This window comes from Arachis stenosperma, chromosome 7 (genome assembly GCF_014773155.1).
Source record: "Arachis stenosperma cultivar V10309 chromosome 7, arast.V10309.gnm1.PFL2, whole genome shotgun sequence".
Lineage (NCBI taxonomy): Eukaryota > Viridiplantae > Streptophyta > Magnoliopsida > Fabales > Fabaceae > Arachis > Arachis stenosperma.
This window is the reverse complement of record NC_080383.1, coordinates 4,737,912-4,754,745: the sequence shown is the minus strand read 5'-3', so window position 1 is coordinate 4,754,745 and position 16,834 is coordinate 4,737,912. Positions and strand designations below refer to the sequence as shown.

The following is a 16,834-nucleotide window of genomic DNA, read 5'->3' as shown; positions in this document are numbered from 1 at the left end:
TTTTGAAAAGGTTAATAAGAACAAAACTATATAGGCTTAGATTCTATCTAGCTCAATTACCAGGTGTAAAGAATACAAGCAAATTTTAAGCAACCTTAAGTTATTCAAAGGTACAAAACATTTTTTCTAGACAAATCTATTTGCATATACTTTTCACAAAGGAAGATACGAACTCTTGAAAGATGGTCCTGTCTAACGTCTCCATATAACAAAAGCAAACAAGAAAATGACAGTTAAAAGCATGCCTGCATATTTGATCCACTGATCAACACGGTTACGTCTCTCAATTAGCCTCAAAACAGAATTTGACATCCCCACTGTGTTCAGCACATCCAATGCTTTCCTATGAGCATTCTGCAGCAATCATTTAGTGTTAGCATTGCTAGAAACGAAATCTAAAGCAACATTTTAAATTTAGCTTTTAACCAAAGAAGAGACAGAAGTTACACTTGTTCAAAACCAACTTATTAGTCACAAATGAAATCTGCAAGAAAATGAACTATTTCTTCAAGAAGTGCTATGTAAAGAACAGTTTTGACAAATATATATAACTATACAAAAAGTAAAAGAGATGTCTCTTTCGAACTTGTTATGCCGTTTCATTAAACACCTTTTTACCTTACCTTGTGTGTGGTTGTTGAGTATAGTTGTCAAAAACTAGTTGTTTGCGTGAAAGTTAAAAAATATACTAATACATATAATCTATCATTCATAACGGATAATTAAAAAAAGAGAATAAACAATAGTTTTAATCTAAGTGTTTGTTAATCCTATCTTTCATATCTTTCAGGCCATGGATCAAGTATATTATCATCGTATTAAATGTATGAAAGGAAGGCAAAGGAAGAATGAAGATACCTTCAAGCGTTCCCTTTGCCCATGTATTGATGAAAGGATGGTTTCCCCAAGTGCAGTAGAATTCTGCAGCTCAAGCCTTGAGTTTCGAACCGATTGCATAGCTTGTGCCTCCTCATCAAAGATCCTCAAAACATGGCTGGATTCCCCATTCTGCCACATCAAATTAACAAAAATCAAATCAATCATGCAGGCATCAAAATCAAGCAAGAACATAAAAACAGTAATAGAGAGAATCACCAAAACCAGAGCATGATGAAAACTCAAGTACATACTGCTCGTCCCAGAAGCTCTGCTCTCTCTTTAGCTTCTGTGATCCGTTTCTGATTTTTTATGTTATATTTATCTAAAGACTGTTTCAGAGAGTCAGCCTCTTCAGCTATCTGTTCCACTTTTCTGCACCAAAATTCACATAACAACCACTTCAACATCAACCACTGGCAAAAAAAAAAAACAGATTCCAAACTTTGCTACCACACTAGTTACCGTATTGGAAATTCTTCTTCTAAACTACAATGTACACAAACTGCATGCATTTATTTTACCGATTGCAGATACTTCGCTTATTTCAGAAGCATCATGGCCTAATAACTAACGTGTTGCAGAACCAGAATTTTCTATTAGAAATTATTAAGAATAGGTTAAAAAACGGGCGAAAGAGGAGATGATTTGGAACGAACCTTTTCCAGAGATCTCGCTGAGATTTGGCGGCGATGGAGCGCCAGAATCGATCCATCTGGACGCAAAGGGATTGGATCTGAGAGATGTCATTGGAGAGGGAGAGGGAGAGATCGGAGGAGGCGGAGTAGTCGAGGCGCTCGAGGCGTTCCACGCCGTCACGCGTCTTCAGGAGGAGCTTCTTCGCGCTTTGGTAAACATCCGATAGCGTTGCTCCGCCACCTTCCATGGTGGCGCTCAGTGCTGGTGGTAACTGTGGTGGTTTTTCCGGATGAGAAGCTAAACGTCAGAGAGAGAGAACCTGTGAATTGAAGGGACGTAGAAATCGGAGCAACCCGAAATATTTTCTTTTTTATTATAAAAAATGTTAGTTTTTTAACATTTCCTTTTGAAAATATTTACTTTCTAAGAATAAAAATATTTCTTTTCTTAAAGATTAAGCTCCCTGGTTGTTTATAAAAAAAAATATACTACTTATTTATACTATATATTAAGATCTATGAAAAAAATTAGAAAAGTAATACAACAAATGAACAAATATTATGTCAACAGATAAAGAGAGAATACAAAAATTTTGTTTGAAAAAATTTTTAATGTGTTGTATGTACATTTTTTTTTATCTTTTATGTATACTTCTTACATTCACATTTCATAATACTCGGGAGAAAAACAAAACAAATAAAAAATTTACTCAAGATATTTAGTATGTATGAATATTTTTTAAAATAAATGTTACGTGCATTACTTTTGTTTTAATATTGTGTATACATATTCTATTTTTGCTATTAAAAAAAATGCTAAAATTAAAAAAATGAGATAATACAAAATGTTTAATTTTTCTACTATAATAAACTATCATTTCTAACAATTTATATATATATTTAGTTAATTTAAATTTTTTATTTAAAATTATCAATATTCAAATATTTTATGACTAGATTTTTTTTGGGGTCATTTTATGACTAGAAATGAGTGGTTGTAGTTGTACACGGGCTTTTGGGCTAGTTGGTTGAAGATCCCTTATATGATTTGAGAATTGAGACATGATGAAGCCCAAAGTAAAAGCCCTTTTCATTCTTCCATGGTTGGTGAGTTTGGATTCTTTGCTTCATTTTCTGTTTTTGGATTCTCTGGTTTTGAAGAATAGTATTATCAAGAATCAGCATTTTATTCTCAATCTCCCCCAATTTTCTAGGGTTTTTGAGGATCCCAAATGGCGCTGAGGAACTTCGTCAACGAGATCAGGGGTTTGAAGGTGAAGGAGCTTCCCAACTACATCAAGCCCAAGTTATCTCTCGATTACATCAAGAACTCCTTTAACCGCGGATTGGATAACTACTACACCAAGTACATCGAAACCAGTTCTCCTGATCCACTCTACCATGTTTGCTTCGGCGGCATGGTTTTGTCCTACCTCGTTAATCTTCCCGAGGAGCGCCGCCACTACGAGCACCTCGAGCACGAGCGCCTCGCTAAGGCACACGGTTCCGCCGCCGCCGCCCACCATTGATCTCCAATCGGTACTTTTTAATCTTTTTTTTTATTTGTGGTTTTAGGGTTTGTGATGTAGATAGATCTAGAATTCGGTTGGTTGTTGGTAATTTTTAGGGTTGATTGTGTTAGGTGCTTTTATATGTGGGTAGAAATGGGGATAATTTCCGTGGGTGAGATGTATTTGTAGAATTAATTACAAGCCTTAGGGTTTGATTTTGGTAACGTGTGATTGAAGAGGATTCTTACTGTGCTAGTCAATGCCGGACTTGGATAGATTAGTGAAAGTGTTTGACCTTTTCTATCAGCAAGCATCTCAAGAGTCAAAGATGCAGTGGTGGATTGGATTTTGATGTAGTGAAATTTACACTGATATGTTATCAAATTTGAGTACTACTACTTTTGATTTGTTTGGATTGCTTGTTTGGTATGTTTTCAGTTTGGTGATATGTTATATGTCTTTGAGAGTTTGAGGTGTAGTGATCAGGATTGCATTATGATCCATGCCTGTTTGGGTATCCTTGAAATGATAACATCGGTGGAAGGAGTTGTTGGCTGAATTTTTTTTGGGAGGTTTTGTTGTGATAATAAGTGGAAGTTCTCACCTTGGATGAGTGGGAAATGGAGCATCTTGCATAAGTTTCTGTATTATTTGTCATTCCATCTTGAAATGATTTTTGTGTGAGCAGTTGTTAGCTTTGTTTGGCTGTTTGCTATATACAAAATTCTTTTGACCCTTTGGGAACTGCAGATGAGGGTGTTGTTTTAAATTGAGTGGTGATTGATGATGATCCGTTGCTGCAATTGTGTATGAGAAATTGAGAATAGAGTTATACTTAGTTTTGACATGATGGTGCATTTTGACTTTTGGAGGCCACGTCTTTCTATTAGAATTTATTACTGATGTTTCATGTGTTTGTGGACTTATAAATAGTTGTTCTAAACAATTGATATTATTTTATTCCTGCAGATGATTGGTTGAGCTATAATTGTACCAAAATACACAATTTGTGATCTTTTCGTAGCACACGTTTTTAGTTTTATCTGCTGTATGACTCTTCCTCCTCTGTGTTTGAAATTTACATATTAACTATGATGCTGTTTGATAACATTGTTTGCCGTTTCTTTCCAATAAAGGGTGCAGCACTTTTAGATGTCCAACTCACAAATCACCGGTTCTCTTTGATCCTTTTGTTTGCTCCAAAATTTTCAGATTTAGAAGTATTTATTGGGCATAGACAAGCTAGTTAGAAATATTTATGGAATGTACTTAACATGACATGACAATGAAATCGGTGGGCGGCTGAAATGCCTTATTTTTTAAATACTTGCTATAGTGTGGGATAAATGATAAAAACTGACTGTATCAGAACTTCATAGTGTAGCAGAGCCCTCACTGTGTCCAAAGTTCAAAACGTTCAAACTGTTTGCGCAGATGATTATGTTTTGAATCTCAATAGTTTCATGACGTGTTTGTTTTTTATCTTATTATGTGGTTGTTGATATATGACTTAATTGATTTCTGCATTTGCAGGTTCCTGGTTGTTGAGTTGGAGATGGTCCGCTTGCATAATCATTTTGTTTGAAAATCTGAAAAATCAAGGCTTAACAATGCTGTTGCCTTCAATGTATTTCAGCGCTTAGATGGTTAAATAAGTTTTATTTGATACAATACTGGTTTCCTTGCATTAAAAATGCTAACTGAATCTGCGAAAGGTGGACATATTTCTTGTTTCCCTTGCGTTTAAAGTGACAATGGGATTTGTGGAAGGTGAACATATTTCTTGGTCTCTTTCTAGGCTGAGTCCTCTTCACGTGATTTTTTTTTAATTTTTTAAACTAAAAATATTGATTGGAATAGGGGGATGAGTAGGGATGCCAAATGAGCCTAAACCCGTCAGGGTGGCCCGTGTAGCCCGCCATTAGAAAATTGAGCGCCACACTTTGAAAGCCTGCTTAAACCATGGGCTTTGGTGGGGCGGGACTGGTCTCCTTGGTGGGCTCAATGCTTTTTTTTTGTCCATGTTGATTTTATTATTGTTTCAAAAAATTTGGTTTATGATTATGTTTATTATATATTTATAATTATAAAGATTTCCATATTTGTGAATTTAAAAATTATAATTTTTTTATGTTTTTAAAAATTATAAATTTATTAAAATAATTGTAAAATTATATATATTATTTAATTATTTAATATTTAATAAAAAAAATATTTGGCAGGTTTGGTCTGTCAGTTTGTTATAAGGCGGGATAGGGAGAGATTTCAGGATCGCCTCATTAAATGGGATGGGGTTGGCTTTTTCGTTTGCCACCCATAGGGATGAGAATCCAACAAAGGATTAGCCTAAAATAAGGCGCATAGGATGTGCGCGCATAAATAGTTAAATGTTTAATCCAAAACGATCAAAAAGGGTTTTACCAAAAACAAAACCTTGGCTTATTAATTAGAGACTCTGAGTCAACTCTATTCAATGTAATGAAGAAATGTAAAATTACAAAGAAGAGCCAAGAGTGTCTTATTAGATGGATATTTTTTCCGGAGCAATTTATTAAGCTCAATATAGATGAATCTTTTTATGCACATAATAATAATAATGCAGTATGTGGAGGTTTGTTTTGAGATTATTTGGGTAGGTTCATTTCGGCTTTCTCTTGCAACATTGAAAGTGTTCAATTATGCATGTAGAATTATGAGATATTATTAGAAGATAGGTTAGTGATACAACATATTATCGTTGAGTCTGATTTATAGCTAAGTTTTGTAAAGAAGGGTTCCTTTCCACTTATCCTTGCAGTACTTTGATTGAAGATATTAAAATTTTGTCAAGAAGAATTCATAATGCGAGATGGAGTCATTTGCTCAGAGAAGCTAATTATGCAGGAGAGCATCTAGCAAAGAATGGGCAAGAAGTTCCCTTTAGATTACACACTTTAGACTTCTCCATTCTGATTTTATGTCAACTTTATCTTTTGATTTGTTTAGATCTCCCATATTAAAAGGATCTTGATTTTCTTTGTTTTGTTTTTATTTCTTTTGGGGTTTATAATCCCGTTGATTCACCCCAAAAAAAAAATCAATTTGGTTTGGCCGGAATAATCAACTCACTCGTCTGTTTAAGTAAGTATTGGGAGTTTGAATCTCGTCTTGTATATACAAAAATTCATTGGTCAGTAGTATACCCTTAAATAAAGCTCAGATTTACATTTACAGCAGATGAATTCTTATTCTATCAGAATGAAAAAGTGAAAACCAAAAGAAAATTTTCTAAATTCTACTAAAGTACTAATAATAATGAAATAATCATACATAGGTTAGGACAATGAAGTAGGTCAAGCCATGAAGAACAAGCAGCAGCTTCAACAAACACCTCTTCCAGAATTAAACCCACCAATGCAATTAATCTCTTTTAGGAAATCTGATACACTTACAACATACATAATTACAAGTTTAGATTATTCAGTTGGTGTGGAAAATAGTTAATCAAGTCAACTAACCTGCTACAATCATATATTTATGGCAAATTACATGACATAATATCTCAACACGTGGCTACTCTAGACATTGCCCCAATCAACCAAATCCTTTTTTTAATTAAAACTTGCTTCATTTTTATGTGATTGGCTATATTATATTATTTCTTTATTTTATGCTTTTCTTCTTGTTGAGAGGTTAACCGCTTATCACACCTTGGATCGGAGAAGGTACATGATTATTAATTAGTAGATAGCTAGTTATACTTTTTGTGTTTATTTTATAATATAATATATAATTGAGTGTAGAATGATTCAAGTTTGACTATATATTCAAGTGAAGTTATAGCTAGCTAGCTAGCTAGTTTTTATTTAGTGGCGGTAGAAAATGATTAAGACAGCATATAATATTTTGTTTGAATATTCGTATACTATATATATACGTATGCTCCTTTCTTTGTTTTATATATTCCTTTCATATTTAGAAATCATATCAATATATATGAAATTTTTTTTGTGTGTTTTGAAAGTAAATAAATATTTTTATTCTATGTTATTTATTTTGTTAGTTTAATGTTAGTTTTTATTTTAAATTTTAAAATTTTTAAGATTTTATTTTATTAATATTTAAATTAATAATAAATTCACAATACTGAAATGAAAGATAATTAATTGATCTCCTACACACACGAACACACACACTCTACAAGAAAATATCAGAATAGCGACCGATTTAGCGATTGATATAGAATTTCTAGGACCAAAAAAATATTGGTCGCTAAATCGATCGCTAAATTATATTCAGCGACCGATTTTAGCAACTAATAAAATCGATCACTACTAGCAATCGAATAAGCGACCGATAAGGTTTTAATACAACCAGAATAAAGTTGATAATTAAAATCAGTCACTATTTTTTTATTTAGCGACCGAATTAACAACCAAAATAGAAAGTAATGTTTTTGGGACTGTTGGTCACAAAATCGGCCGCTATTTTTTATTTTAGCAACCGATTTTGCAACTGATAGTAAAAAGGTATTGCTAATTTGGTTGCTAACATACTGGTCGCTAAATCGGTTGCTAATTGTTAAGTTAGCGACTGATTTTAGTGACTAATAGAATCGGTCACTAATAGCTATCGAATTAGCGACCGATTAGTTTTATACCACTAAAATAAAAATGCGCATATATATATATATGCACCAATTATTACAATAAGGTGTGCTGAGTGAAATTTAGACATGTGATATGATTAGGACTACTGCACATGACGAATTTGTACAGCAATAATGTATGACTTTTGTTGCATTATTTTGGTAAAGTAGATATAGGTGTAGTCAACAAATTAAACTTAAACTTTACCCTAAAATGAACAATGAAATTGTGCGGATAGAAACAAACTTTTATCCATATATCATAATTTTATATTGCATAAGCATGCACAATAATCTCAAGAATATTAATTGGTAATTAAGAACCTGTTTATGTTAGATTATCCTAAACCGCATGTTAAATTACCTACTTTTCATGCTAATATTCACACGCAATATGAAGAGAAAAGTTGACAATAACTACACCAAGTTTATTTCTCACCAAAATCAAGGTAGCTAATGATTCCTTTATTAGTGCATTTTATTATAATTTAATTTTAATACATTCACGGTGTAATATAAATAATTTTTGGTACATGTTATAAATAGTGTCTATAATATTATAATAGTTATAGTAGTATATATATAACTTTAGCAACACTTTTTTTAAATTAAAATAATATTTTTTATTATTTAATAATATTTTTAATTTTAAAATAAAAGTTATAAGTATTATTAAAATATAAAAAAATGTGGATTTAATTTTTTAACAATTCTTTTTAAATATTACAAAAAAATTTTAGTCACTATAATTAAATATATGCATTTAAATAATTTTTTTATTGCCCACAGTATCTCCAGCTCAACAAGTTAAAGATTAATCCGTCGCTGATGATTCGAACCCATAACACTTGTTTAAGCGAACGAGTGAGTTGACCACTCGACCAATCCAAGTTGGTTAAATAACTTCTTAATACAGTGAAACATGATTGAATGTCTGTATATAAGATTTATACTATTAGGTACAAAAATTAAACTCATATATATATATGAACTTATATTTAATAATTTATTTTAAAACCTTCAATTAAATATTTAAATAATAATGGTGCCGTGAGAAAGAGTATTTATTTGAGCGTGAGAATCATTTTCAAGAATTGAGGCGCATGTTGTTTAGTTTCATTGAAACTTGGTATATATATAGTGGAAAAAATTAATTAAATATATAGATAAATAGAGAACATTCTTATTCTTAATACTAACAACAATAATGAGGAAGTAGAACACATAACCCTAGCTAGCTAAATTGGAAACTTGGTATATATAGTGCGCATGAAAAGAAAAAGTTGTTCAGAAATTCTGTGTAGTTTACTTTACAGCATGGCCCTTTATCTATCTTTGTGTATATATATATATATATATGCATGGATCAATAATAATATTGCGGCTATTGGATATTACATACTACATAGCACAAACCATACCTACATAGATATGCATCTTTCAACTTCAATCACCAAACTAATTAAATAGGTGTGAAGAGTGTGTTTGTGATTTTTTAAGAATGAAGAATGTGTGTAGGTAGTTTTAAAACTTGTTAAAATATAATAATATTACTGAAAAAAGTTAATGTATCCTTAATTATTTCCTAGAAGATGAAATTCTTAATGAGGGTATTTTTCTTTATGATTTCCGAAAAGAAAAATCTAGTAATAATAAGAGTTTATATTGGGTGTCGTTAAATTATTAGGAAACAAAATTCAATAAAAAAAATAATTTTTATTTGTTAGTGTGTTTGACAAAATTTTAGTAATGAAAGTAAAAATATATCATAAATATATAATCATGTAATAATTGAAGGGTTATAATTTTTAAAAGTTATAATTTATATATTTTTTAAAAGTTATAATTTATATATTTTTTAAAATATTTTTTACTTAAAAAATATTTTTAAAATAATAAATAAACAAAAAACACTATTTTTATATAGTTGTACTCAAAATAATTATCAAATAAAAAAATATTTTTATATAAAATATTTAAAAATAAAATTACTTTTTTTTTTTATTTTTTAAAAAATCACCTAAAAAAGGATCTTTTTATATAAACCCACCCCAAGTCTTAAATCTTTTCATATTTATAAAATTTTATTTAATTTTAATATTTTTTTAAACTGATTTGTCCGTGTTTATTCTAACCGCTTATGAATATTATTCGTTTTCAGTATGGATAATGACAAAACGCTTCACATTTACTTGTCAAAATGTATCTATATATAAAAAAATATTTTCATTCTCCACATTCTTATATATATAAGGTATATTTCATTTTTCTCTCCAACTAACTTGAGGCTTGGATTTTTTATTTTTATAAATAAAATAAATGTGATAATTACTAAAATAAATAATTTAAAAATTATTTACCAGATCAAAACCCTTGAATTTAAAACGATAAATTATTTATTTTATTTATAAAAATAAAAAATTCCTTGAGGCTTATACCTACTCTTAATAATAATAGTAGGAGAAAAAAAACTTTTTGAATCTACTTTTTAAATTATTATTTAAATCACTGAATTTAATTGAATAACAATATAATTTTAAATTCTCAGTCAAAACTAAACTCCTTTTCTAATTGGAAAATCTCATTTCTAAAATTTGGACTTGCAAAGCTCCAATTAATAGTTCAGTAATTGCGTTGTTATTGCGTAGTTGAAAAAAAGAGATGTACTCGCAGAGAATTTATTTATGTACATATCGTACGCAATTGCAACTTGTAAGAAAGAAAATCAACACAATTGAATTTTTGTCACAATTCTAATAAAATGAACTTACCTTATTTGTTTATATTTATTTAAGTAAAGTATGTTTTTGTCTCTAATGTTTAGAGAATAAATTTTATTTGTGTCTCTAAAGTTTAAATCATCCAATTTATATTTTTAATGTTTGTAAAATTGATTTAATGTTATCCAGCCATCAATTACACATCATGAGCTTTAGTTTGGGTTTTGAAAATCTCTCCTTAAAATTATAATACAAATGCGAAAAATAATTTATCAAAAGTTGAAATTAATCTCTACAACATTTACGTAATTCACTTTTTTAGGAACATAATTAAACCTAAACACAAATAGTGGGTACAATATTAAAATCGAATACGTCTAAATGAGACCTAATTAAAAATAAATACATTCAAATGAGAATAATTGAAAAATACAATCTTATTTGTTAGTATAATTGACAATAAAATAACATTGAATTACTTTTATAAACGTTAGAGATACAAATTGAACGATTTAAATGTTAGAGACACAAATAAAATTTATCCCAAACATTAAAAACAAAAATAATACTTTAATCTATTTATTTTTGTATCATCCAATACAAAAAAAAAAAATCAAAAGTCCTTTGCGTTGCATATATATAGTTAGGTGGTCACAATTCTAATAAAATGAACTATATATATATATAGTTGACTTCTCAGATTTTAGGCTGCATTTGTTTTTAAAAATAGAATAAGATAAGACATTAAAAACAAGATCCAAAGAATAGATGAGACACAAAATATTGTATTTTTATATTCTATTTGATAAACTAAAACAAATTATAAAAATTCAATTTATTCTCATTTTTCCATTCAAAAAATTGAGAAGAAAAATATAATAATAAAAAGTATAATTATAAAAAATTAACAAGAATAATAAATAAAATAAAATAAAAAATAAGTTGTATTTTTTATTAGTGTCTACGTATCCTTCCTGTCAGGATAGACACAAAATACACAAATTTAATGTCTCTATCCATATCTCATTTGTCAAATACAATTTTATGTCTTTCTATCCCTATCTCAATGTTCTATCTCTATAAACAAACCCAACCTTATATATTAGTTCATTAATCCTATCTAAAACTACTAAAATTGTTGAGACAAAAACTAAAAATAGAATTAATTTGGATTTAATTTTATTTTAGTCACTATCAGGCTAAGTTTCTTTTTTCAATTAAAAAAAAAGTTTCTTGCAAAAAGGGAATAGTTTGATACTTTAATTGGAAAGCACTATGCTAATGTAATAATTGTTTTTTTTTTATATTTTGTTTTACAAAAATAGGAGATTTTTCTTTAAATAATTATTATTTATGCCATAAAGTAGTTAGTTTGATGAGGAAGTTGAGAAGTAGTTATTTGCAAGGACATGGTAGGGACCAATTATGTGCATGCAAAATATATAATAATGAAAATAATTAGCAAATCAAGAATACATAATAATTATGAATTAAGAATTAAAATTCTATTTGTCTGACATGAAAAGTGAAATTAAAGCCAATGGTAGTAGATAACATTATAACAATAACCTACACATATATCTACATTCAAAATTGTCGTTTAACAAGTTTAAAGAATATTATCTTTTTAATTTGTCACTTTCACACATTGGCAAAAGAAATAATAAGACAATATTATATCTATCAATTGATGATTCATACATGATCCCATTGTTTTCTCATTTTGAAAAGAAAATCAGAAACATTCCAAACACGAAGGAAAACTACTGTGGAACAAATCAAAGAGGTAGTGTGTATTTTATTTATCCTAAAAACTATAATTTAAGGGGCAAAAGAAAATGTCTACCTCACATGTATAATTAAACACTCACCCTAAAAACCACATTAAAGAAATATAAAATTTATTAATATACTTCTTTCACGTCCAGAAATAATAATCACTTTGGAATATAAATATTTCTGAATAATTGGTCTAATAACATTAAATCTAATAGATTTTAGTCACAAAAAAAAAAATCTAATAGATTTTGTTTCTTGACCTGTATTAAAGTTATGAGGTTCCATATCATTTTTGAAAATATAGATATGAAAATTTTATAATTAATTTGATTTGGTCAAGTATATTTAATTTATTTGTCCACTTAAATAAGTCTTAGAGAATTAAATAAATTCTATCTTGTGCATGTAATAATTTATTATCTAACAATAAATTCTTAAATAGAGTTTCTATTTCTAAGATAGCGTTTGTTTTCAGATTTTAGGACAGAGATTAAGCAATTGGGACTCAGTATTGTATTTAACAGCCAGAAACTGAAACCAAAATTTTAGTTCTGGGACATAAAATTTTAATTTCTTCAATTTTTTTAAAAAGTAGAGACATGTAGAACTGAAATTTTTTGGGATGAAAACGAAACTTTAATAACATTTTTTCTAAAAAATACATTCATTTAAATTTTTAAATTTTAAAGCTATCACAATCTTCATATTTATCTTAAACTAAATATAATACTGAAATATAATTCAGTCCAGTATATTTTACACAAAATATAATATAAAGACTTACACTACAAGAGAAACGGAGCTTTGCGGCGGTTTTTTGCCAAATTGCGGCGGTTTTAAACCGCCGCAGAACAGCATGCCAGCGAATTAGGAACCGCTGTCCATAAGGGTGCGGGGAATGCATTTTGCGGCGGTTTCCAGCAACCGCTGGCATAACCGCCGCTAAATGAGCGAAGTTATTTGTGTCAGTCTTAAAACCGCCGCTATTTAGAAAACAGGTTTTTAAAAGAAATTGCGGCAGTTAAAAAACCGCCGCAATTTTGATGTGGGTTTTTAAAAAAAAACTGCAGCGGTTTCATGCATGAATTTAAAAAAAAATACGACCAGCAGTGGTTTGTTCCATTTTTCTTTATTATAAAAATTCATACAAAACTTGTAATACAACTTGCAATAAAAACTATATCTGCGTTTGGATTGTATATCTTCTCAATATTCTCATTCATTTCTGACATACAAACATTGGTGTATCATTAAAAATAGAGTTGATATTATTTTACTTTCTTGGCACTAGCCTACAGAATAATAAAATAAAGTCAAACTATAAATATTTCAAGCTAGCAAAGTGAAATACAAAGGTAAGTAATTTTAACCTTTAAATGTCATGAAACCTTCTCTACTTTTATAAAAACTCATGAAGATTCAATAACAAGAGTAGCCCAAAATAACCCAAGTGATCTCCACAAGATCTCTAGTTTGGTGTATATCCTTTCTAAGGGTAAAATAATGCTCTATCTTAGAAAAAATATAATATATAAATTAAATTAAAACTTAACAAACAATGCACTACTACTTAATAATGTAAGAATGAAACATGGTTTAATTAATCAAAAAGTACAGAAAATTTACTTGATATAATGACCAATAAGATCATCATGGGTCATGACTCATCTCTTCACATAATTTCTGGAACCACTGCCAAACCTGAAAACAAATAAAAAATAACTTATTGAACGAATAAGTGAAACAAGGAACTCCCAAATACACATAAGATAGAGAATCTTGTATCACATTACCATCTTGAGAATCAGTATATACAAAGACATGACATGAGCCTCAACCCAAAAGATTTCCAAAGACAACAACAAACACAAGAAACATTTCATCTTAGGAAAAGACATAGTTTCTCAACATCTCTCAATACTTGTTTCTTTTTCTTTTTCTTATTGTACAAAACAACTTAAAGCATCAATATATAATTCAGTATGGTTAATGGGCATGTTGAAAATAGACATAAACAGCTAAAATGGACATAAACAAGCACATTTAGCATTTAAACTACACAATCAATTAAAACCTCCAAAGATAAAACAATTTTCAAAAAAGAGAAAAGAAAAAAATTCAAATAAATTATGGAACTCTGCATCTTTGCTCCTCTTTGAAGAAGAACGTGGATATACTAATAGGGATATACTAAAGAGAATTATTACCTTTTATTCCTCAATTGAAAATTCTTCTTATGCATTCTGTATTTTTATCACTTGGACAAGAGACTTAGAAACTAATGATGAGAGATCTATAATTTCGGCAATAGAGATATACCTGTAACAGAACAAATTAGATTGTTAAAATTTTAAAATTTATACAAAGTACTAAGGGGGCAGTATTAGTGTAGTTTCAAACACACTATTTTTGTGATACTAGAATAATTGAAGAGAGGCAAAAGGGACAGAAGTTTCATTGCACTCCCTTTGGAATAATAATACTATACCCGCATCTCTCCTTTTGGTAGCTATTGATTATTTAATGGCATTTCATTTTGCTAATCAAACTAAGTTGTTAGTTTAAGACTTCAATAGTAAAAAATATTAATTAAAAACTAAAACTTTCAATTTTCAACTATATGCAATGAATTAATACCTTCTCAAATTTTTACCATTAAAAGACAATAAAAAAAGTAAAGTATCAATTAGGAGGTATACCTACTAAGTCTTAATCCTGACACCATTAGTAGTATCCTTAATAATTGATGTATCTAAAATCACTTTCATCATTATGCTAGTTGAATTGTCTTCCCCAAGGCTCCTAATGCTAAAAAAAAGTTTAGATTTTTGGGTAATAAATAAAAATTAAAAAGATTAAAATGTCTATTAATTAGCTTGTTAAAGTGACATGAAGTTTTACACTAATAAAACTGTCATATGAAAATAAATTGATAACTATTTTTGAAGATTAAATGATACCTAATTTCATGTCCTGGTCCACAAAAAATTCAGCACTGGATTGTAAACCAGTTTTGTTTTCATTTGTTCAGATTCTTCAACTATGGTAGTGTTTAGCTTTATCCCAAGTTCAGCTGAAGTTGTCACAATCTCCATGGAAAACAATAATCTATTTATAGATCAGTCAACTACGAAACTTCATTTAATATCAGCTCAAACCTTGACAATTATTTCCATCATAAAGAACAAAATTCTTCTTGCTTATTTTCATACAAAAATAAAAATAGCAATATTCATCATCATTATCATGCAGGAAAAAAGTTGACAGCATTATTTGGTAAGCTTCTCCCTTGGGGTTCATAGGCTTGATACCTTAAACTATATTAAATCTGTAGCCCCACCATGCTTGATCAGGTTAGGAAAAGCTATGAATACATTTTAGTCTATTGACAATCCCTCAATTTCACAAACTTTGATCTTCTACATGTAAAACACTAATATGTATTATGTAAGTCATTTAAGAAGAATAAACCACTGAATAAAAAAAAAATTATTTCCTAAGTATGTATTATTTGACTGTCTATGCAATTGGGTAGGAAAAAAAATTATATATATTTTTAATATATTTCAAGAGTCCATACAGTTAAACCAATTAAATGCTAACTAAGCCATTCATATCCAAAGAATTCAACGCCCATTTGCATGCAGGTATAGCATATATAGATACAGGGTCAAAATGAAGTACCCTTTAACTTAATCCAAATAGAAGCATGCAGAGAAGAGTGATGCTCAGAAAAAATTTGAATGGAAAGTGAAGAAAACGCTAGCAACCAAATGTACCTGTAATTAGTTAAGGGTACAAAGTTAGCAAGCTTCCCACGTGTCAAGAGCAACCTTCTAGACCTCTCCATCATGCCAAACAACAACATCTATGACAGACCCTTTATTATCATAGCTCTAAAACACCAAAATGAAGCATAAACAGCAAATAATAAATCACATATCCTACTTTTCCCCTTCAACCAAAAAATAATGATAATTCTCATACAAAATGTAGCAAAACATTGTCAAAATTTTTCGGATCAGTATGGTGAAACATATTCAAAACACTTGGCATATTGTCAAACACTTGGCATGTAAAAGCATAAACAACACAAAATAGCACTAACAAGCATTCTTTGCAACACCAAATTAAAATTCAACACTAATGACATGAAAAATTAGCAGCATTTTGCAGTGACTCAGTAAAGTATCAGTCAATCAATCTAAACAAATTAAAATTCAAACTCAAGAAGCTCTTAACTGCATGTTTAACTATATATAAACTAACACTAATTCTAATCAGAAAATCCTAATTCTACCCTAAACTCAACTAACAGCGGCAAATAATCCTAACCAAATCAAATTAACAGTAGAATCAACATATAACTAATCCTAAATTAACTAAAATAGAGAAGAAAAGGTGATCTTAGAACCTGAGTCGAACAATAGAGCAAGAACTCAGGAGAGAGGGATGCAGTGGCAGTAACCAACCGCTGCTGCGTCTGAACTCACTGGAACTAGAGTGGCTATATTCTGATTCTGTGACTGGGAATGAGAGAGGCAGGGGCGAGCTAGAGAGCCACAGTGCAAGGTTGTGAGGAGGGAAAGAAGATGATCGTGGTGGCACTGGATGGTAGCCGACGGTGAGACAGAGAAGGCAGAAGACAGGAGAAGAGAAAGAGAGAAAGGGTTTTTGCGATGG

The 16,834-nt window shown here is 29.7% G+C and overlaps 2 protein-coding genes across 3 annotated transcripts; one reads left to right on the top strand and one right to left on the bottom strand.

Moving 5' to 3' along the window:
• Nucleotides 1-6: 6 nt before the first annotated feature.
• Nucleotides 7-1,904, bottom strand: LOC130941187 (membrin-11-like). Its single transcript, XM_057869602.1, has 4 exons — nt 1,536-1,904; nt 1,131-1,251; nt 859-1,008; nt 7-354 (listed from the first exon to the last, which is right to left on the bottom strand). The coding sequence occupies exons 1-4, from the start codon at nt 1,760-1,762 to the stop codon at nt 193-195; spliced, it is 660 nt and encodes a 219-aa protein (XP_057725585.1). The 5' UTR covers nt 1,763-1,904; the 3' UTR covers nt 7-192.
• Nucleotides 1,905-2,527: 623 nt separating this feature from the next.
• Nucleotides 2,528-4,804, top strand: LOC130941188 (uncharacterized). 2 transcript variants are annotated; one of them, XM_057869603.1, is made up of 3 exons: nt 2,528-2,621; nt 2,729-3,053; nt 4,559-4,804. In XM_057869603.1, the coding sequence occupies exon 2, from the start codon at nt 2,747-2,749 to the stop codon at nt 3,041-3,043; it is 297 nt and encodes a 98-aa protein (XP_057725586.1). In that variant the 5' UTR covers nt 2,528-2,621; nt 2,729-2,746; the 3' UTR covers nt 3,044-3,053; nt 4,559-4,804. The 2 variants fall into 2 exon arrangements, with proteins under 2 accessions (XP_057725586.1, XP_057725587.1); XM_057869604.1 differs by lacking the exon at nt 2,528-2,621 and having other exon boundaries at nt 2,636-3,053.
• The last annotated feature ends 12,030 nt before the right edge of the window (nt 4,805-16,834 follow it).